Raw genomic sequence first — 21051 nt, 5'->3', positions numbered from 1 at the left:
TATGTTCGGTGTGAAACGATGTAAGTGGGTGACAGTTCTTCCCGTTTTTCGAGGAGATGCTCGCACTAGGTCGGCAAGTAGCTGTTAGCAACTTCCGATCTTGATACGGGGGCCATAGCGTAATACACTGTCTGATCGCAATCATACTCAAAACCCAAGCATGGGCCGAGTACTAGCGACAGCAAACTTGTCCATATTCCAGGTGTTTCAACGGTTCTGTCGTTGAAGGCAGCATTACAGTCGCCAAGCGCTTCTTGATACATGATGCAGATAATCAAAGCCGTCGATGCTGATCAAAGTGCAAATTCTGGTTGGCCTCGTTCTTATAAGAAGACATCTCCAGCTCCCACACCACAGTAGTCGGGTGGAAGAAGCAACCAACGGCATGTTCCCCGGACGAATCAACAGCCAGTTTGCCGTCTTTGGTGTGCTCCGTTGGCCATACCTCCTGAGACACGCAAGCTGACTGCGGGTCATACCAGGGTCGCTCTTAAGTACCTTGTATATAACTGCTCAAATTGACAGCTCGGTACTTTGTCCTGTATTCCCTCAGCCTTTCAGACATCTCTCCGCTCCCACTTCCAACTACCCATCTGTTTCCCCTTCCCACAAGTATGAACCGCACCAAGCTTCAGATCGACGTACAACGTGCTTTACGGTCTCGCTCAACCGATCGCTCGAAGAGGGCAGTTTTCGCGTCAAAGGACGCGCTACACTACCGCTACAAGGGGCAGCAATTCTCCGATCTGGATTTCCCAACTTTCATCGATCTTTTTGTTGCGCTTCCGGGTCCGCAGCTCTCGACAGTAGCCAAGATCCCCGAAGTCATTCAACCACGCAGCAGCCCCAGGGTTATTTTCGAGGATGGCTGGCTGCGTCTGTATCGAGATGGCTGGGACACAGATCCTGTCTTGGCTGCCCTGGTTTTGATTGGTTTGCCGACCCAACTCAAATGTGATTACACCATTATCCTAACAAGAGTAGAAGCAGCTCACTCTGCATTGAAGTCGGCGCTCAACGCACTAGAACTACCGCCCTTGGAAGTCATCAAGGCATGCGACGAACATGTCACTTGGGTGAAGAGAGCCTTGTGCAAGCCTCATCCAGCCGCGACCCAGCCCTCCCCCACGACTCGATCTTCGCATAACACCCACAGAGACCAATGCCGCCCGGAGAAGAGAACATTGAGCAAGATGGACATCCCAAGTGATATCGAGAACCCAGAAACGCCAACCCCGGTTCAAAAAAGCCACGATGACTCCGTCACGTCTAGTGGGTTCATGGACAGCCTAGGTTCGCATGAATATGGGGACATTAACAAACCCCTTTTCACCATCGATTCAGGCACACAAGCGGATTTATCAGGCTCTGGTACAGGTTGTGGCATCGGTAGCACCTCACAATCGCTACCCAGCAACATCCTTGCTTCAAACCTGGAGACGTTGTTCACATCCAGAACCATTGAGCCCAACATCAATCCGGCAGTGCTCCAGCCAATTGAGACTGACGCTAGTGATCGGATCAAGCAGCAGACATGGTCGTCTCATAGCGACTCGGAGATAAAAACGAAATCAATTATTGCACCCTCTGGGACCACAAGCACAACATCTTTGGTGACGTGGACACAAGTCCCTGGTGACAGTGGCACTTCCTCCATATTTGATGCATCGCGGACTTTTGGATTCTCGGCCCCTGAGCTCTGAATAAGCATCAAATCAGTCGGTTTTGCTATCGTCAGGGGCCGCTCAATGCTGCCTTGCAACCGCATCGCACCGACATTCTACAAAATTATCATCAGCATTTATTCAAACACGGAATGAGGGACTTACCCTGTCACCTGGTATTCCCATTGCAGCGGTCACGGGATGGCACTTGAGGCCAAGCTGCCAGTCTATGCAAACGTTCGAACCGGAAACCATTTGAAATCGCGCGTTCGCCAAATATCTTCCAAGTTCTTCCAAAACTGCTTTGTCAACAAGCATAGCATGTGCCTTCAAGTGCTGCGACATATTGTTACACGATGTCGTCACGACGGGTGTGTGGATGGCAATGAGGCACTTCACGATGCTGCGGGGTTCAAAATGTAGATAACAGGCTTCTGCGTCATGGCTTACTCACAATGGTAACATGTGATCCTCAGGGTAGCTAAAATGTGTGGGGTTGACTGAAGAACTCGCCTACCCTAGGGAATGTTGAGCCTGATTGTCGCCAGCCACCCGAGCCTTTATAAACTGTGCCTAAGGCAGCAGCTCTCGGTTGAGGGCCACAGGCGTCATGCCTCGGATAATGTGGTCGGGCCGGGTGTGTCAGCAGCTACCTTCCCAGGTCAGCACGAGTGAGATCATCTGGCTTGTCACTGCCTGCCTGCTGGTCGAAGACGTAGGGAAGAAGCTGTGCCAAGGTGTAGGTGGTTGGGTGGGTGCAAAGGGTTTGTAGAACAGGTTGGTGTGACGTTCGGGTCTAGACTAGCTACCGGGTATATAGAATAGAAGTCGGTTCATGAACTGAATACACTAGGATGTCGTTGACTTAAGCGGTCGGGTCACAGTCTATGTGCGGTAGGTGGTAGCCTGGGAGAAAACAGTGGGACGAAGCTCCAGCGAGGCTATCAACTTTGTCCTATCGCTTGCCGGCCGTCACCACGTCGTCCTCAGCGTCGTTGGTAAAGCGGATTGCTGAAATGATGCACTGGTGCCAGCGCATTTTCACGACAACACATGATCGCTCCGTCGAAAAATGGCCTGTGGAGACTTGTCTTATCAAGTGGAGCCTGCCATTGACCGAAGGACACCGCAGAATTATAAGGCACCAACAGCATGGCTATGATGACTCATCGAGTCGCATCCACAAATGCTGTTTCCTTTGCCCGCAAAAGGCTACACTTGTCTCAGCAAGAAGCAAATCTGGTTCAAAGACGGACATCTGTTATGTTTAGTACAAGACACTGCTATTTGCCAGCATTCAACTCGCATAAATGGCTGCGGCAACTGGTGACCTGCTTTAGCCGTTCTTCATGCTGCGGGGTGGACAATTCCGCGCTCAAGAATTATTACGACGCCAGGTAAAGCCACTCCAACGAGCAGCCGATCAGATCCAATCACATTCCATAGCCTAGTTTAGTACAGAATAGATCGTGAAGTCGTAATTCTCTCTCAAATTTGAAGCCGTTATTTAGTAGGAAGATGGCAATGTGCGATTATGGCTCGCCAACGAATTAGAACTTTTATTTCGAACCCTGTGTAAGATCTATCGTTAAACATGTGAGCGCGAACCAAAGTGGTCTGGTTATAATAGCACAATAGGCAATCACGGACGCTTGTGTCCTGCATGCTGCGACACCTCCAACTGTGGCTCTTCTCAAGTGAGCACCCAATAGTGGACGTCCGAACCAGTTCCTGACCTGTTCCCATACAGCACTATACAGTGCCGGAAGCTACTAATTACTTTATTTTCAACACTGGGCTGGACACTGTGCGTGGCAGCCCGGCGTTCCGCGGCCGTTTCTAGCGAACGATCCGGTCTTGCAACTTGCAGGACGTATTGCTCACCCACTGTCTCGGCAGTCATGACGCACTGTGGAGAGATTGCTTCAGTGCCTTGATTAAACAAGAGAGGTGGCGTCTCGATGCACACTTTACGCGCTTCAATACGCGTACCTCTATGCTTGTAGCAATGGAACTGTTCACTTTGCTTCTTTGCGTGCGGCTGACTGTGCGACTGACCCTGGTGCTTTCTGTGAAGCTTTTTCTTGATCTCCCGTGGACATCTTGGCCCAGAGACTTGACCGCCCACGGCAGAATCCTTTTCAGGCCTAGCCCCGCTGTGAGGTACGCCCACCCGTTATATGAGGTTGCTCCTCATCTCCTTGGAGAGGCCTAGTAATTAGTTCTCAACCCAATAAGCCTTGCGTGTAATTGCCGACAATGCCTTCCCCACCAACTGAAGTTGGATCCAGATGGTGACATAGAGCTTGTCTTGTTGCGTCCTAATGTCCAAGAGCCGCAATGGTCTGACCGGAAATCTACGACTGCAAAAGAGAGACGTAAGGAGAGGAGAAAACGGAGCCATGTGCCGCCGCCGAACCTGCCGAAACCACCAATCTCGAGTTCCCCTCACACTCCGAGCCCGATTCTGTGCCCATTTCCGACCCCGAAGTTGTCCTTGAGGTCAATCTTGAACCTGAAATCGCATCCGAGCCTAGTAGGGCGGAGCATGAGTTTGTGTTGGAGCAAGAACTTACTGCAGGACTACCCGATCGCCTAGAAGACGTTGATGCGCCACTCTCTCTCGGGGTAAAAGGAGATCCTGAGCCGATGCGAATACTGGTTTCCTCGTGACATTTAAGGCTTTCTGCATCCACATTCCGGAAGATGCCTTCTTACGGAAAGGAATGGGTGCTCTGGATGTCTATTTCCTGGGTATTCCTCCGGGTGGAAATCCTTCGAAAAACTGAGCAGAATAGCTGTAATGGGCAGCTATTGGCCTATTGAGACAAGAGATCTAGAATCCCTATGCGCCTCGAACTGCACATATATGCTCCTTGGATCATTCACAAAGAAAATGCAAGAAATTGGAATCTCAAAAAGAAAGTTAAACCCACTTACTACGGCTATATTGTTGACGTCCTCAGCAAGTCGGTGTCTGGTTTCAGCAGTCCTGATCTCTATTCTGGATTCAGAAGGTATGGATCATGTTCGTGCAGCCTCGAGGATAGAATTCGGCCTTTTTGAAGAAAAGCCTCGAGGCCATTGAGGACCTTGCCTTGGAGGGACATTGGACAAAACGGCTAGAGGAACAAGGGTCCAAGGATGCTCAATCCATCGCATTGAGGCATACATGGAGAACTGCATCCGCGAAATATTCGATGGCACATAAAGTCATGACATATTAAACTCGGGTGGCAGTGTAAAGCCCAATGAATTCGCGGTACTCGTATGCTATGGGAATACACTTTCGAGTTGACTTCGTTCGGGCAGGTGCAGCCTGCCATTTGCACCAGTCGATTGTGGAGACTCAGCACATGTTAAGCGTTAAGTCCAAGCAAGGTTCAGATGGGTCATTTCTTTCTTGTACAGCTGTCATCCGCGGCCACTAAATGACGTCCTTACCCTAGTTAGCCTCTTTTGGCTGGTGGATTGATTTAACAGCCGCAAGCTAGGGTTTCTTCGCTCGCTCGCCATCGTTTCTCACTCATCGTTACTGTAATGTTGTCGTTCGAAGATAGCGCCATTATCATTTACGCGACAGTATTCTCCACCGCCATCTTTGTCGCTCTGGTCTGGAATTTCAGATCATACCTTGGTCTCCTTGCTGCAGCTTTGCGTCAGCTCTTCTTACAGCATGTATCCTACCAACCCATCTTCCGCAGCGCGCGTTTAATGAATCAATGGTCCCGCGCCGACATATTGGGACTGGTTATCTATTTTGCGCTTAATGGATTTTGTATCTCATTCAGGTCCTCGTCCGTTGACGAAGCTGGCCACCGCGCAGCAAAGCTCGGTATCGTGAACCTCCTCTTCTTATATGCAACTCCTCACCTTGATGTCTTGACGAACACACTTGGAATGCAGTGGCGAACGATCTGTAGGTTCCACGGTGCAGTTGGGGTTCTGACAGCTCTCTTGCTGGTCTTCCACACCATAGCGTTTGCGTTGTCGCGAAATGCCTTTCCCGTCGCAAGGGCCGAAAATTTGTGGGCAATAGTGGTTAGTCCACTGTAACTGTGTACACCCGGTGCGGCTGACGAATGTATATACAGGCAGCAGCTTCCACAATTGCTTCTGTTGCAATCTGCTTTCCCGCTTTCCGAAATGGCTGGTACGAGATATTTCTTCGTGCCCATCAAAGTCTGGCAATCCTATCATTGTATGGCATTTGGGTCCATATTGCCCCACGGGACTTATTGCCCCGATTGCTGTTGTACGTGGTGATTGGGGTTGCTGGTCTCTCGACATTTTTTTCCGGCGCCATTATGGCTTATCGCAACGGCATCTTTCGGTGTAGACTTACCCGAGCCGACATCCTGCATGCTAAAGGCGCTGTGCTTGTCAGAGTGATTCTGGCAAGACCGGTGCGAGTAAAAGCTGGTCAATTCATCAGCCTTTGGATAGCTATTCCCTCGACAAATTTCTGCTCGCTTTGGGAGTACCATCCCTTTGTGGTGGCGAATTGGTCTGAGAACGCGCTCGATACACTGGATCTGTTGATCGAGCCTCGTTCCGGTTTGACCCTAAACCTCCTGCAACGCAGTCAGACGCGGCAAGATCACTGTCGAGCATTGTTCAGCGGACCGCATGGTAGTAGTGTACCAGTCGGAACCTATGAAATCGTGTTGATGGCCGCTACCGGATATGGCATTGCTGCGCAGCTTCCCTACCTCAAGCAGCTGCTGCATGACTACAATAGTCGAAAAGCCAAGGCTCGTCGTATACACCTTGTTTGGGAGTTAAAGACACTCGGTAAGTTTCAGCCTGCTAGTCGTGTATAATGTTTGACGGCTGCAGAGTTGCCATTGGCAATCGAGAGCCTGCTGAATAACGCATTGATTGACGATACGCTTGATGATGGCTATGTAAGTGAACTCTTCTTGCCAGCGGGTCAAGTCTCACCTTGGAATAGATCCTCCAGATCTCTGTGTACGTTGAGAACGTGGGCAGGGAGGAGCGAATCAGTCCTCGAGCTGAAGTTATCAGAGGGCTGCCTGACTGGTCGGCTATCATTCAAGAGGAAGCCGCGGGAAAATACATCAAACGGGTTCAGGATGAGACATCCAAACGAGGGGATATGATTGTCACAAGTAAGATAATGGACGCGGGTCTAAAGGAATACCTGGTGACAAATACAGTCTCGACATCACCTGGCGTACGGCGCCATCTGCAAGCCATCGTACAGAAGCATGTACGCGAACGGGTGGAGTTGGTAGAGCTCGATTACCAGCCAGATCACTAACATCATTTCTTTGGAAGCCATGGATGAGCTCATGCAGCGTCGTACTAGCTTTGAATGCGAATCCCCCAACCGCCAGAACACCGGTCGTGATAATGAGTGGGTCTGCCATATTGAAAGTATGCCCCCGCAGTATCGATCGAAGGAGATGTTTGGCGGCGACAAGAAGATAGTGAATTGCATGTTCGGCTAGAAAGAAAACTTTTTAGCTGGCTCAAGGGCATTCTTACATGCGATTTCACGTTTCTTGCATAAGTCTTGACGATGAGTATCTTAGCGTGTGGGTTTATTTGTGGAGTGGTGTTGAACGAAAGGACGACGTTGATCGAGGCCACCTTGAGTACTCTCCGGCGACGGCTGGCGCTTGTGGGTACAGTGGTCCACTCTGTGGACAAACCCCTAGACTGAGAGACCAACTGTCCTGAAACAGGGACATCTCTGTGAGGAGATAGCGCCCCATGGTTGGACAGCAGCCTCCTAGCTTGGACACACAAACAGCCGGAAAACAGGGGCCATTGGCGGCATAAACCACAAGCGTTTCTCGCCCAAGGGGTTAAGCACCCAAAAGCCTATGCCTTCGTAGCTTTTAGCAATGTTGCAAACAATGCAGAATACGCTGCGTGTGCAGCAGGTGGTAGCGTTCAACCGAGATCGAGCCCGCTAGATCGCGACGGCCTGGTAGTGCAATCGTTTCAACCCGCACAAGCTTATTCACCTCGCTGAATGCTTGAGATCCCGTGAGTGAACCTTTCTACTTCGCACTTCACGCCTAGAGAAAGTTTTAGGATACTCATAGCAAAACATGGCGGTCAGTAGACGACGTATTCTCCGTCAAGACTTCAAGGACCACCAGCTCTCATATACCCCCTCCTTGCGCAAGCGGACCCCTGATGCAAAAGGTATTGCTTTTTGTGGGGAGCGACACGGACAATCCCTTCAAACGGCTTAATCGTCCGAAGAGCCCGAACTGAAACCCTCCACGCGCGACACAACTCATTTCCAACCTGCTCGTTGCAAAGCTCCCATTGGAGATGTACATTCGCGTCACTATCTTGCTGCGTCACACCCATCAAATTGAGCGCCCCAGTAACGTGCGAGTAATCTAACCAGAGATTCCCTTTCTCTTTAGGACCAGGAATGCCGTACGTGGTGTCGAAATGCTCTGAGTACCGGATACGCCCCGCGAAAACTCCCAAAAAGTCTCCTTCCTGAACTGTGATGATAGGGCAGACAAGAAGGGAATTCTCGTCTCGGGGAAGCAGGCTGACAAAGATGGACTTGTTTCGATTCCCGCCGTTTCGCTTCTCGCCCGATGCAATATGGATGTCGAATAGACCTCCCAGCTGTTCACCTGACGCCTCAATTGATCCAAAGCTCGATTCGAAATCGGCCGCTTCCGCGTCGGAATGCCACGGATTCCTGGCGCTATTCCATGACGCCTCTGGCTCTGGAACCTTCAGTCTCTCTGCAACGTATGGCTGATTCAGCCATAACCTTCCGGATAAATCGCCCTCGCTCTCTTTCGCCGCTCGAGCCTCAAGTTGGGCGATCTGCGTACCGTATGCGTTTTCCCACGATAGTACCGTCTTCACTAAAGACGTCTCCGCGTCTTCAGGGTATTTCTTGCAAAAGCTGTCGAACTCTTTCGTGCGATAAAATAGTATCCTATCGATGCCAGCTTTTCGCATGTCGGACAGACTCTTCCATAGTCTACGACACCGACGCTGATTTGCCCAGCTTGTTCCATAGCCGGCTTCGGCCATGAATCTTTCAGTCGCGACCTTCTCGGCCATACTGAAATTATCCAGACGTCCTTTCGCGGTACGTAACTTGGTCGGATCAAGAAACTTTGCACCGTTCGTGATGATGTCCCAGTATATTGTTTCGTTCCATCGAGCCTGGATATCCTTGCCGGCGACAATCCCCTGCTCCCTCTTGACGGCATTCACAGCGTCATCGTATTTGAGCCCAGCGAGCTGTTCTGCAAAAATTCGGATTTTCTCGATTCTTGTCGTCACTGTAACCTCCTTGCTTGTATGCCCGTATCTGCCGAGCGTATAATTCAGCCTTGCACAGTCCAGCAATGTTGTTTCGATCGCCTTCATCGCCTCAGCCGCCAAGTTGGATCCAAATGATTTTGGCAGCAATGGAGGATAGAGCAGAGTGCTGCACGCAACGCGAGAGGCCTGACCGGTGCCTGGGTCTGCAGCTGTCTGCCTACAGCTCGTGTAGTTGGTCAGATGATCCGTGGGTGCCCTTGTTGAAGGTGACGTTTCCAACGAGCTTGTCGTTGCCAACTCTGCCTCACGCTGCGCTAAGCTACCGGTGATCTGATGCGTCTCTTCAACATGAGTAAGGGCAGCGGCATCGCTGACCATTCGCTCTTCGGCACTGGAGGATTGATCGGGTATTGTCGTACGATGGTTGGTGTGACTGTTTTCTACTGGTGCCGCAAACTCCTCTTTTGCGGCGGAGTATTTGTTCGAGGTTTTGGTGGCTTTAGAACCTTTTCCGCATTGCCTACCCTTCGTTCTTGTCTTTTTGGATGGCCCATCCAACCCAGTGTAATCTGTTCGGCCTCGTTTCTCGGCATTTGAGTGGATGCGATAAGATCCACGTATTTGGTCTGTAGGTGCCTGAGGATGCCAGCAAGTTTGCTTTGCTAGACGAGCCGGCGCGCCATTTATTCCAGCCTTAAGCCGAGATTCACGGACTGCATAGAGAATGCGTTAGCACCCTGCGTCCCTCTTCTCTTCGCAGGTCTTTCCGTCCATACCGAAGTTAGCAATGCCAAGAATGTGTTGCCTGACTGGCTCATGGCTGCAATCATTGATCCCGTAGAGTGCCAGCAACTCGAAGATATCTTGTGTTATCGAAGACTGAATTTCGTCTTCCATGATGTGGTCTGTAATTTCAGTCTCTTGCCTTGGTGGCTGCCCGATTTTAACTCGCCTGCCTGCCTGCTTCGGTGGCGTTTCTAGAGCCTTCCAGAGCGAAAGGGTTAGTGGTGATGGTAGCACACTTCACATCACCACTAGATCCAAAACGGCAAGCAATCCGCATTTTGGCCCACCTATTCAAGGCAGCCGATTGGATGGCGATCGAAGCAAACGCCCCTCCTGCTCGGTCACTCATGTGCAGCCATTTATTCAGGAGCTTGATTCTAGGAAAGTGCGGCAACAAGTTCGATCCTTAAAAGGAGGAAGGCTCATGAGATCTAACGAACGTGACTCAGAACGAGGTAGGCGCAGGGAATACGAAGCAACAACCCACATGCTTTGAGGATACCATGTTGTCAGTACTTGGCCAACCCCCTCATGTGACGCGAGCAATCAACCCAAACGCACCCTTCAGTATACTTTCAGCGGGCCTCATAGGCAGCCATGGCCATCAGGAGGCTGTCCCTAGTCGGGCAATTGGTTGTAGAAGCGCGGTTGCCAGTGTCCATTCCATTTTGCAGCAATGTGCGGTCACGCCTCGAGGCATTGCGCTCACTAAAGTACCTTCCCTCTACCATGAAGCCAAGTCGAGGAGAGGGCACATGCGTGGGTCATAAACGATTAAAGCATGGCGTGAGCGGTTGAGGCGCTGGCAAGATTGACTTGCATTTTGCAAAGACCTACCAATTATGCAAGGTACGGGGAAGTGGTTACCCCCCTGTTAACAGGGCCGACAAGCCAACCCTGACCTGCTGGTTTGACGTAACCTACATCTCAGTGCCTGCAGTACCTGCACCAGTACTTATCCTCCACAGGTTCAAAGGACATGTGCTAAATCAGATAATTTATCTCTGGAGACAATGCCTTGTTAATGTGCAACGGCACCGGAACGAGAGGTGGCTTCGACTGTGGTCCTTGTGACGGTACTGGACAAGACAAACCAGAAAGGAAGGGGAAGTGGACAAATCTTAATGCGTCTTCGTCTAGGTTAGGCTACCAAGGGCGTGCACTGGTCCATGATTGTTTACAAGCTCAGAATGAACACAGGTAGTGTCAAGCCAATTTTGAATGAAATCAGCATCCATGCCATGGATACTCTCAATACACTCTGTCGCTGCCTGAGGCCCGTGAAGTTGAGGGGCGAGTACCGCCAAATCCCTCCTCAACATGATCGCAACTCCATCAAAAGCTGGCTTCTGTAGCCCTTTTTGAAGCATAACGTATGATCTTGCTATTTCCGAGCCCATTCTCCTGGCGATCCCCCACTGACTCTGGACGATAGCTCGATGTGCAAGCGATCAGTACAAAATACAACTCCGGTGTTCCGCTTACCGCCCAGGTCCAACGGTCGTATGCGAACATTCAAGGTGGCGTATCTCAAGTTCGACGTCGGCAGCCCACATCTCCCCAAAAGGCGACTACCCATAAGGAGGAGTATATGAGAATCCATCATCCGCATATTGGGAGTGACAATCGTGTCGGAGGCGCCGAACATCTGCTCTCGTCTGCACACTCATTCCGCGATAATAAACCTGAGGTTGATTGATCACTGCCACGCAACATGGTGATCACAATGATCATCACCCTTTATAGGCAGCCGCGCTTCGCCATAGTCGTTCTTCACATAGCTCCACGGCTATAATACGATTGAAAGTTTTGCTTTGAAGTTATGTAGTCATTTCAGGCATGTTTCTGGAGCCTAGCGTTGACCCAAATACTTATAATCCGGCATCGTCCACGCCGAAACCAGTGCTATCAGCCCCTTCAATCTCTCTTTGCGATACGAACGTAGAAACGGATGCTGTTCCAGACTTAGGGGCTGTAGTAAGAAGAGGTATTAGGGGCACACCTGTAACAATTCATCCGCAGATGATGCTGACGTCGTTATGCTGAGGAAGTCCACCACATCGGCACCCCAGCGATCTGGATCATTGAGTCCAATGTTCGCGCCTTCCTCCATGTAACCCTCCATCAGTTCTACCATCACATAGCCAAGATCCCTGATATTCCGTTGGTCGTTGGAAACGATGGAGCCCTCTTGGCCACCTGGTATGATCTCGTTAACCCGGTACCAGTGGGGAATGCATGTGCACGAACACAACTTGACCTTGCCACTTGGGTGCAGGAGGATGTGAGAGCAGGTCAAGCGCTCAAGGCGGAGTCCCTTCTGCTCAAGGTAGACTAGAGCCTGAACTACCTAAAAGTTCTTAGTATACGTCGAAATATAGTAGAGCACTGAACCTGTCCAATAATTGCTGCCAGTCTTGGTCCATCGAGATGCGGATTGCCTATCGCCTCTTGCAGGGATCGAGCCATGTGGTCACAGACAACATAGCACCCATCTTGCGTTTGATAAATTTCGTTGACTGTCACAAAGTTCGGGTGCTGTATGTTCTTGAGCATGTTGATTTGATGGTCCCCAATTATTTTGAAATGCTGAATGCTGAAAAGGTCGAAAGAAATCCCCTTTCCCTCCGCAACAATGACCGGATCGTTGTCCCCTAGATGAAAGCTGAAGAGCCGGTTATAAGTGCTCCACGGCGAAATATCATGAACGAGTACTTCGTTCATCACTTGATTGCCTGTCTGCATTGCTTTGACAGTTCGCAAGGGTGTCAGCTGTAGCGGTTGTCGGGCATCCGGTGTTTGGCTGTGATATCTCTTCTTCAAACGGTTGGCAGCCTTTGCTTCGATTTTCTCATGAGCCATAGTATTTCACTCCCAAGAAGCGGAAACGAAGGTCTCTTCCATTCGTTGGAAGATATATAGCTTCAATAATGCCTGCATCCGAAAGCTGACATTCGGCTGGTTCCTGCCACTACCTGCAATGGAGACAAACACCGTGTCCGCAAAGTCAACAAGACCTACACCCTACCGGACCATATAAGTTGTCTTCTCTCTTGGTTCCCAGATGGCTTATCAAAGATGACAAGAGACACTTTCCAAGCCGTCAGTCGTCGGATCGAGGACGAACGTCGCACCAAATACTGCGGTACGGCAAGTATTGAAGTAGCATCCTTACTGTTCCAGGACGGCTCGTTGCAGAAAACGAAGTTAGGCAAGCAGTCATGCGACTCACTCAAACGCATTTATCGCGAAGAGCGTGGTTGTCGTCGAGAGGATAGCCGGCACCATGCAAAAGCCATCATCTCACAGGGGGCGCTTGAGGCGGCAATGGTGAATTCGGAATTATCGGCCGCGGATTTGTTGGCTGAAACTTTGCCGTATCCCCAGCTATTGCTGCCAGAGAGCATCAAACTCGAGTGTATTCAAGGGTGTGATCGTCTTGCCGCAGCTGATGAGGTCCTCCGAGGCGAGAACAAACGCTGGGTGGTGGACTTGTTCCTGGATGGTTAGCTTTGACTTCAAAGATCACTACAATCTGCTCACATGTTTCAGATCTGAGTGAAGAGCTGAGGCGAATGCTAGTCGAGGATTACGACTACCAGAAGCGACCAGACGACGGTGAGATTTTCGTCAAGATTCGCGAGTATCAAGGCGTTCGCGGCGACCGAAATCCGTTCTTCGAGCGGCTGTGGCTTGGGCGGCTGGCCGTATCGGAGAATCGTCGGAAAAACTTTGATCAGCTGTGTCGGCACAGGGAATTCGCCGCAGCGTTTGATGCATTGTTGGACATCCCCGCATTGTTTGGAGGGTTCCGGTTATCCGTTGTACACCAATTAATATCAATGAGGTGCGACGAAGTGAGCACAAGCAAGTCTCTGGGTCCGTGACGAACGCTTACATATGCAGTCAAACATTTACTACCTGCGGGAGCGCATGTATATGTGGTGGCACGACATTTGCGGCGGAGACCTTCAGACTATGCGTCAAATTGATAGACCAACCGTCGACGCGCTACAGGGTAAGGCACCAGGAGCATACAGTGCTGACTATGACGAACTGTTCGAGAAGCTCAGCAGCGGCCGGATATTCAGCGCCTTTTCGCAATCGCAACGCGAAGTGCTTTGGTCCAACGTCTGCAAAAACTCTCAGACATTCCAGATACCGTCACTCTACACTTTTTTCGAAGATCGCAAGTACCTCGCCCGCGCAGCAGACTGCCTAAAACGGCTTGTTGATGTCGGTCCGCGGGACACTGTAGTTGGACGCCTTGAGGACTCTTTTACCGACAGAAACCAGCAAATTGATCGGTGCATTGTTCAGACCTCAAGTGCGTCCTTTGCATCTATACCAGGAGATGTAGGGGTTCGCGTTGATCTCGGCATCCGCCACCTCTGGCTGGCTGCACTTCGTGTCTACCAAGAGCTGCCTGCTGACCCGCGAAAGAAAGATCTCCTTGCCAAAGCACGAGCTACGGCCGATGATACCACCTTGCACGAGCTTGCATCGCTAGCGCACCGGATTGGCTTCGAATCGGACAGGATAGCCGAGATCTTGAGCAACACCCCCGATCGACAGATCGCCGAGAGGGCGCTTTTGGCCGCTCGAAAACCTGGAAAATATCGGTATGACACCAAGGAACGGTGTGTTCAGCGAATAACCGACATATTCGCAACTGCTGTTGTCGTACAGAACCTGCAAGATGACGACGGTTCGGACATTGGCGATTACGCGCCATTACCCAGGCGACAAGGCGTGCCACATGATCGCGACCACGAACGTGACAAGACAGCGCTGTTTTTCCCGACATTGGAAAAAGTCGCTGGCGGTGGGCAGCCACGTATTTCATCGCTGTTTATCAGAAAGTCCATGTATACGGCCTATTTTGGTCAGCCCCCGTCGACAATCAAATGCGTTCGTGATAACGAAGCTGGGGTATCCGGGTACGATGTGGCCATGAGAGATCGACCCTCGATGCCGACTTATGATGCACTTCCTGGCCGAGTGGAGCTGACTATGTCCATGGTCCGACGTGGGTTGCGCTCCGATTTTAGTTCCACTGGAGATCGAAGTCCCGTGACTGAAATCGAGCCACGGCCGAGACATACAACTCAAGAGCTGGATGACCAAGTGAGGCTTGACCAGCTCAGAAACCTTGTTGCCGCCGAACAGGATACGCTGCGTTTGCTTGCCCAAGAGGAAAAGGAACGCGTTGCCCGGCTCGAACAGCTTGCGAAGGACGAAGAGGCAGCCCAAGCGAGACTTGACGTGTTGCTCCAAAACTTGTACCAGCAGGAGCGTAATCTACCGAGCGAATCGCCTTCTGGACAGCACCTGGATGACCCAGTGGCTGAGGTGATGAGAGCCGATGATCGTTCCAACGAGCAGTCAGAGCAACGTTCAGTACTGGCGGATGCCAAAGGTAACAAGAGGACGACGGCCTTTGCCTTTGAAAGGCTTATGAAGGGGCACGGCCATGGTGACAGAGCCGTGGCGAAGGGTAACGCGGACAGGATACACATAGAATTCAAGGAGTTACATACCGATGGCGAGCTTCACACCACCGACAGACTTGACGTTGCTCTTTCCGACCCATCACAGGTGGAGCGTATCGCGGGAAAGTACGCGAGGAAGGGGTTTATGTTATTTGATGTGCACAACAAGAATTTGCAAGCCAAATCATGTTTCAAGCACGTGGTAAGTAATGGGACTCATGTCATCGTGCTAAAACCTTCATCAAGAGTGAATGTGATAGAGGCGGAGAAAACAGTTTTCTGTGGACAAGGTGGTACGAAGCCGACGAAGCGGCATGGCATAGCAGAATAAAATAGCAAGCCCACTTGCTTCAGCATAGAGTATAACATGAGCATCTGCACAAGAGAGACGCAGCGTAGTCAAGACGGCGTATGCAAATAAGTATTCACGATGCCCTGAGTGCGCAGGCACCAACCTGTTCCAAGTGGCAGGAGCATGAATTTGCGTGGCAGACCTCGCCCAGGCAGATCTGCGCAGGCAGACTTGAACCCGCACATCGTCCCAATCGCCCAATCCGGAGCAGAGAGTGGCATACGCCAGTGGGCGGAGGCAATTGCAAGCATGCGGACTACCGCGCGAGCGGGCTGGCTTACTTACCATTGTGCACCAGCGGATTCGCTGAAGCTCGGTGGAGCCTACACGACTGGGTGTACTCATGCTAACGCCCATGCGAAGCTGCGTGCGCAGGCTTGGATTTGTGTATTTACGCTTCAGTCGCGACCGAAATGGGCGACTACCCTGTACGACTATACGTTCTTCAATCACGGCTTATTGTGTAAGAGATGTGGCTGAGTGGGATTTGGCGGGGGATCAGAGTCAATCTGTGTCCTGTGCCAATGTACTAGTAGGCCTGGCACCACATTAACCCTTTCGACTTAGTCGCCTACCATTTGCTGCTGCCCTTCCGTGCCGTCGACGTATCGTTCGCCTATTCTGCTTTGACTCATCGATGAAGATAAATGGCAAGACTTACAATTGGACAGTTTGTACTGATACATGTTACGTAGCATGGGATTCTGTTGGTCTCCGACTTGACTGCTGTTCTTCCTGGACCAGCCAGCTCGCTTGAGGAACCGAGAGACTGAAAATCGGCACATGGATATCGAATCTCGTCATGAAAAACTCCACCGTCTCTGATCGGAGGATGTCTGGCTGGGTCCTTATGTCGACAAGTGCATCTTGTGCCGTGGGGTGTACGTCACTGCGTCGCCCAGTCGAGTCGGAGGAGCCGTCGTTGAGCCATAAAGTGGTAGGTTCTGACAGCTCGCGTAGCAACTCGTTCTCCGCACTCCACGGTCTCCATGCGCATCAGAGCGCCCGGATTTGACCGTTGCTTGTAGCTTCTCATGTTGGGATCAAGAAAGTACCGGAGCCATACTGAACTGGATGGTGAAGGATCTAAGGAGAGAATGGCCGCGGCAGCAGCGAGATACAACAACCTGAACTGGATGATTCACGAGTCATTAAGTAAGCTCAATACCTCCCCGCAGGCCCCACCTTTGCAAATTTACAGAGGCCGTGGCTGGTGCCACAATTCTTGGAAGCTGGGTTGCCACCTTTTGGACACTCCAACACCTCGATGTCTTCCGCCATTGCCACTTCCTGGCGCCGCCAATGTCAAGAACTCAGGCTCCAAAAGCGCCATTATGGAACTGCGAGCGTTGAGCCAGAATCGCCAAAGTCCATTTCTGACAAGCTCCTGTATATAAAGTATTTGAATCTCCTGGATCTCCTGGATCGAGATTTCGTGATCACATGCCGATAGACCACGCTTAGCCCAACAGCAATGAAGGCGCCCCCAGCTAAGACCAAGCGAAAGGTTATATTCAGTACGAGTAAAGCCTCGTTGAAAATATGTGATGGGAAAACTGAAGCACCTCATTACGAACATGCGCCCATGCAGCTTTCACATCTAGGTAGTCCTTGGAGACGTTACAGGGATGTCCTGACTCTGCTGGGCATGGGCGACGAAATCATCATTGCAAGCGAACATGAGGCGCCAACGAAACGTGTTGGAGTCAGGAAATTCCATCGCGGCGAGCGGGACATTGAAACCCTATCTCGGTTTCGGGCTTTGCGGCATGTCAACATTGTAGCCGCTGTCGAGGCTTTCATCGGCCAAGAGATACTCTACGTCGCCTTTGAGGAGATGCATATGCCTCTTGAAAACATCGTACGGTGTCCACGCAGGCCGACAAGCAACGAGGTAGGCGTGATATTGGGCCAGGTGCGACGAACTCTAAACTTTGTGTGTGCCGCAACTAGACTTCTAACTGTGATAGGTTCTGGACGGCCTCGCATATCTCGAACTCCATCAACTTTACCACAGTTATCTAAGCTGCGAGACTGTCCTTGTTCATGCAGACGGAGACGTCAAAATTGGTCAGTAGATGCTGCAGCTTGACCTTGCCAAGTGGACTGAAATAATGAGCAGGGATGCAGGAGCAATGCCGCGCGGCTACCCCTCAGGGAAAGAAACAAAATGTCATGGAGGTGGGCACGATGGCCATGAAGCTCATGCAGGGGTACTCGTCGGAGGATGGGGAGGTTGGCGTGGAAGACAACACCGGCTGGTCCGATTCGATCCTGGCTGTATTATCTTCTGTCGCATCTTGCGATGGGGCTAGTCAACTGCGCAAGGTCCGTTGCTGTGCCCACACATCGCCCGTTCGTGAAGCTGACCGATAAAGAACGCCTTCTTTACACAATTATGGAAAAAGGAGTCTCGGTGGCCGAAAGAGACCCTCTGCGACCTCATTGTGACAACTCTGATTTCAGTGCACAGATACTATAAGTATAAGCCGCAGACCTTCCTGTAATACTTTACCGGGAGCTGCCATCACACTCTAGTCGAGCCATCCACTGGCAGTTCAGTCAATCATCAAGTGTTCGCCTTAGGGCTTGTGTTGCCACGCTACTTCCCAGTACCAGGTGGACCGCAGAGGAGATATCCTCGCCAATATGGAAGTGCTCGTTGGACCATAGCAACGTTTCGTTCCAGGGACAAGGAAGTCTTTGATATCATCCATCAAGGACTTGTTGAGAGAATTCCTCAGGCTATTCTCGTGCAAAGGTAGATTCCTCCTTGTCAGGTAGTCGATAAGTTGACCGCTGATGTCGGCTGGTATTCTCATAGCCCCACTTTGGCCTTTGAACGAGATGAGAAGACGTTTGAGAAAATATCGGAATGCCGATGTTATTTTGCATCGTAAGTGATAATGACGCGCCCGCCATTGGTATACTCTCGTTGGCGAGGGTGGCTGCTAAAACTCGCTTCGCATAGGCGGCAAGAAGCGCTGCGAACGGCTGCGGCTGTCGCTGATAGGGGGGAGATGCAAATGATTCAAGTGCGGCAGCGTGTACGAAGCAGTACTGGGAGCGTCATCCGGCCTGGCTTGCATAGAAAGCGCTGTGTCACGGAATTGATGATATCGGCTCCGCTGCAGGTAACGCTGTGTTTTCAAAGGAGGGAAGGTCCGAGCATGAACTCGGCACCCATCCGTGAGGACAAACGGGGGCTCAATTGGATGGGGTCGATTCATGCCTTGTTCTGCACATTTCGTGCCATACGGGCCTTGTGCCTGACCCACTGAGGCATGGTGATTGCGTCGATGCACAAACTCTGATGAATATGGTCGTTCAGCCAGCCTTGGTCGCCCCATGCTGACCGAGTCTAACGGAGTCGGGGACGCAGGGGAAAGAACGGGGCTGTTCAGGGTAAGCTTGTCTCTAGATCTTGGCTCCGTGGTGTATTCAACGCACCTGCTCCCCCCTGTTGATGATTCAGAGGCTTCCATTGTCAAGTCAATGACCTCAACTTGCCCCCCTCCAGGACCCAGCAAAGATTGACCCGGGGACTTGTGCATGCTTTGAATATCATGGCTCGGTGACGCAATGGCTTGATGGTGGGCATAACTGGTCGGTTCAGGGATAATCGGTGTAGATGCATCCGCAGTCTTGGATGCGGGCGTCGGCTGTCGCGTCGTTGGGAAGACAGGGGATGAGGAGCAGTTTGTAGTTTTCCAAGTGTCCGGCGCAGGGAGGGCATGAGTAAAGAGCAGCTTGAGGATATTGGAAACTTACTAATGAAAGCAGTGCAGACTTCGAGGTCCGTCACGGCTGCCGGAGCAGCATTTCGCTGTCGAAGGTACTCACGTACCATCTCTGCATGCGGGATACCAACGCTGTCCAAGTTCCCTACATCGAGTGGCGCGAGGTCCTTAGCACCCAACCATCCCACGGTACTTTTTTCTGGAAAGCCTGAGCCGCTGAAGTAGGCAACCGGAAATTTGCGCTCCGCAGTTTTTGGACCCCCATCTTCGTACCCTTCAGCCCAACTAAACGCCCTTGTTCGCTCATCATAGATGTAACACGGCGGTATCGCCTTGGTTAGGCCGAGAGACTCCATTGAGCCGGACATGCCGACCTCTCCAATGCCCTCAGTGGGTAGAACCAAGACAGCCCAGCTTTTCTTTCCTTTGCCCCAAAGTCCACGATATAGCTGACCAGCGCTTGGGTAGGCTAGCGGAGCATACTCAACACACTTGCGTCGCTTCTGGGCCATCCTCGCAGACAGTCGCTTGTGCTTGCGCTTCTTGCACAACACTGTGTGACCAGACGCATTGTTCATAGCCGCCAGGTCCTCGTCACAGTTCAAGACCTCGGTACCGAAGTGCTCAATGACGACTTCCGAGTCGCGAGACAGGCGCCCGTGTTGTGCACTACTGAGATGCGCCCCTGCGCGAAGGAATGCCTTGTGTCCAAAGTCGATGTCATGTTCATCGCATCGGAGAATGTACCATCTACCAGGCACTTTTGGGTGCTGCACTAATGTTTTCTTTCTCTGTGCATGGCCGTCATCGAACACATGATCAAAATGGACACACCTTCCGCTGCTACGGATGCAATCAATCCGTGTCTGCTTTCCTGGTCTAGGCGGTCGGTCTTCATCGCCCTGCTTTCGCTTCTTCATTTTACGTCAACAAATGTTTCCAAGCGACGAAGCCTAGGGGGCGCAACCCACATTCCCGGTCGAAGGAAGGCTCGGCGTGCTATATGGCGGCCCTCTGATCAAAAGGCCGTGCACCGCTCTTTGTATTGGTTGGACACCAATGGCTGTCACCACTTCCAGACAGAAGTTATGCAGTACCTCGCCAAGTTCTTCATGGGCGCTGACGTCGGTTGCCGCAACATTCGCCCTATTTTGACGTCGAGGCTGGTTTTGCTGATCAGTGACCTTAATAGGGTTGCAAAAACGGGATTCTGATGATAGAGTGAAAAGATAAGACACGGTTCTCGCGTACCGGTTGTGGTGATCCACCAATCTCAAGCTCACGTTGGATTCGGGCGACGGCCTGGGCCGTCGTCTGGAGCATTTGCTGCAAAACTCGGGTTTCCATTTTTCGATCAGACATCTGGAGCAGTTTCATAGGTAACACCGTCGCTGCAATGAAAGAATTGAGTTGGGGCGCCCGAACCTACGGGGGCTGCGGCCATTTGTAGCATTAGGCCTTCGACCCGACACGTTGGATCGATATCTGATTTGCTGGGTTGCAGATCGGAACCAACAACACAGTCAATGAAAATCAAAAAGCTCACGGGCAACCTACCATTTCTGGCTGGTCGCGAAAAAACGTGCACGCGTGAGGTCATTGGAGACCGTCGAATTCTGACTGCTCAATACCAGCTTGTTCATCAACCAGGATTTTGCACTTTGAGCAATAGCTTTTGATGTAGGACGAACCGTTCACAGTGAGCATATCCTGCGTACAGTGTGATTGGTGGTGTC

The 21051-nt window shown here is 51.3% G+C and overlaps 7 protein-coding genes across 7 annotated transcripts; 4 read left to right on the top strand and 3 right to left on the bottom strand.

Annotated features, from left to right (window-relative positions):
* Positions 1–614: 614 nt before the first annotated feature.
* On the top strand, positions 615–1703 carry F5Z01DRAFT_751728 (uncharacterized protein; the record flags this gene model as incomplete). The annotated part of the gene is made up of 1 exon (XM_046267058.1): positions 615–1703. One exon carries the CDS (start codon positions 615–617, stop codon positions 1701–1703), a length of 1089 nt encoding a protein of 362 aa, XP_046116506.1.
* Positions 1704–5097: 3394 nt separating this feature from the next.
* F5Z01DRAFT_217546 (uncharacterized protein) lies at positions 5098–7062 on the top strand. The gene is made up of 5 exons (XM_046258191.1): positions 5098–5705; positions 5759–6458; positions 6504–6571; positions 6619–6796; positions 6845–7062. The coding sequence occupies exons 1-5, from the start codon at positions 5205–5207 to the stop codon at positions 6946–6948; spliced, it is 1551 nt and encodes a 516-aa protein (XP_046116505.1). The 5' UTR covers positions 5098–5204; the 3' UTR covers positions 6949–7062.
* Positions 7063–7456: 394 nt separating this feature from the next.
* F5Z01DRAFT_217857 (uncharacterized protein) lies at positions 7457–10085 on the bottom strand. Its single transcript, XM_046258194.1, has 4 exons — positions 9722–10085; positions 9470–9658; positions 8504–9406; positions 7457–8410 (listed from the first exon to the last, which is right to left on the bottom strand). Exons 1-4 carry the CDS (start codon positions 9840–9842, stop codon positions 7785–7787), a joined length of 1839 nt encoding a protein of 612 aa, XP_046116504.1. The 5' UTR covers positions 9843–10085; the 3' UTR covers positions 7457–7784.
* A 1465-nt stretch (positions 10086–11550) lies between these two features.
* On the bottom strand, positions 11551–12701 carry F5Z01DRAFT_217691 (CAMK family protein kinase). The gene is made up of 3 exons (XM_046258193.1): positions 12126–12701; positions 11982–12081; positions 11551–11930 (listed from the first exon to the last, which is right to left on the bottom strand). The coding sequence occupies exons 1-3, from the start codon at positions 12591–12593 to the stop codon at positions 11722–11724; spliced, it is 777 nt and encodes a 258-aa protein (XP_046116503.1). The 5' UTR covers positions 12594–12701; the 3' UTR covers positions 11551–11721.
* A 108-nt stretch (positions 12702–12809) lies between these two features.
* On the top strand, positions 12810–15609 carry F5Z01DRAFT_726331 (uncharacterized protein; the record flags this gene model as incomplete). The annotated part of the gene is made up of 3 exons (XM_046266654.1): positions 12810–13236; positions 13284–13588; positions 13638–15609. 3 exons carry the CDS (start codon positions 12810–12812, stop codon positions 15552–15554), a joined length of 2649 nt encoding a protein of 882 aa, XP_046116502.1. The 3' UTR covers positions 15555–15609.
* A 1215-nt stretch (positions 15610–16824) lies between these two features.
* On the top strand, positions 16825–18282 carry F5Z01DRAFT_217573 (uncharacterized protein). Its single transcript, XM_046258192.1, has 4 exons — positions 16825–17490; positions 17546–17645; positions 17698–17903; positions 17954–18282. The coding sequence occupies exons 1-4, from the start codon at positions 17050–17052 to the stop codon at positions 18080–18082; spliced, it is 876 nt and encodes a 291-aa protein (XP_046116501.1). The 5' UTR covers positions 16825–17049; the 3' UTR covers positions 18083–18282.
* Positions 18283–18959: 677 nt separating this feature from the next.
* Positions 18960–20713, bottom strand: F5Z01DRAFT_217523 (uncharacterized protein). Its single transcript, XM_046258190.1, has one exon. The coding sequence runs from the start codon at positions 20233–20235 to the stop codon at positions 19063–19065; it is 1173 nt and encodes a 390-aa protein (XP_046116500.1). The 5' UTR covers positions 20236–20713; the 3' UTR covers positions 18960–19062.
* Positions 20714–21051: the final 338 nt, after the last annotated feature.

The sequence above is a fragment of the Emericellopsis atlantica genome (assembly GCF_019669845.1).
Source record: "Emericellopsis atlantica unplaced genomic scaffold F5Z01scaffold_20, whole genome shotgun sequence".
Taxonomy (NCBI): Eukaryota; Fungi; Ascomycota; class Sordariomycetes; order Hypocreales; family Bionectriaceae; genus Emericellopsis; species Emericellopsis atlantica.
Note: the sequence above shows the minus strand (reverse complement) of the source record. Positions and strands in the feature narration are given on the sequence as shown.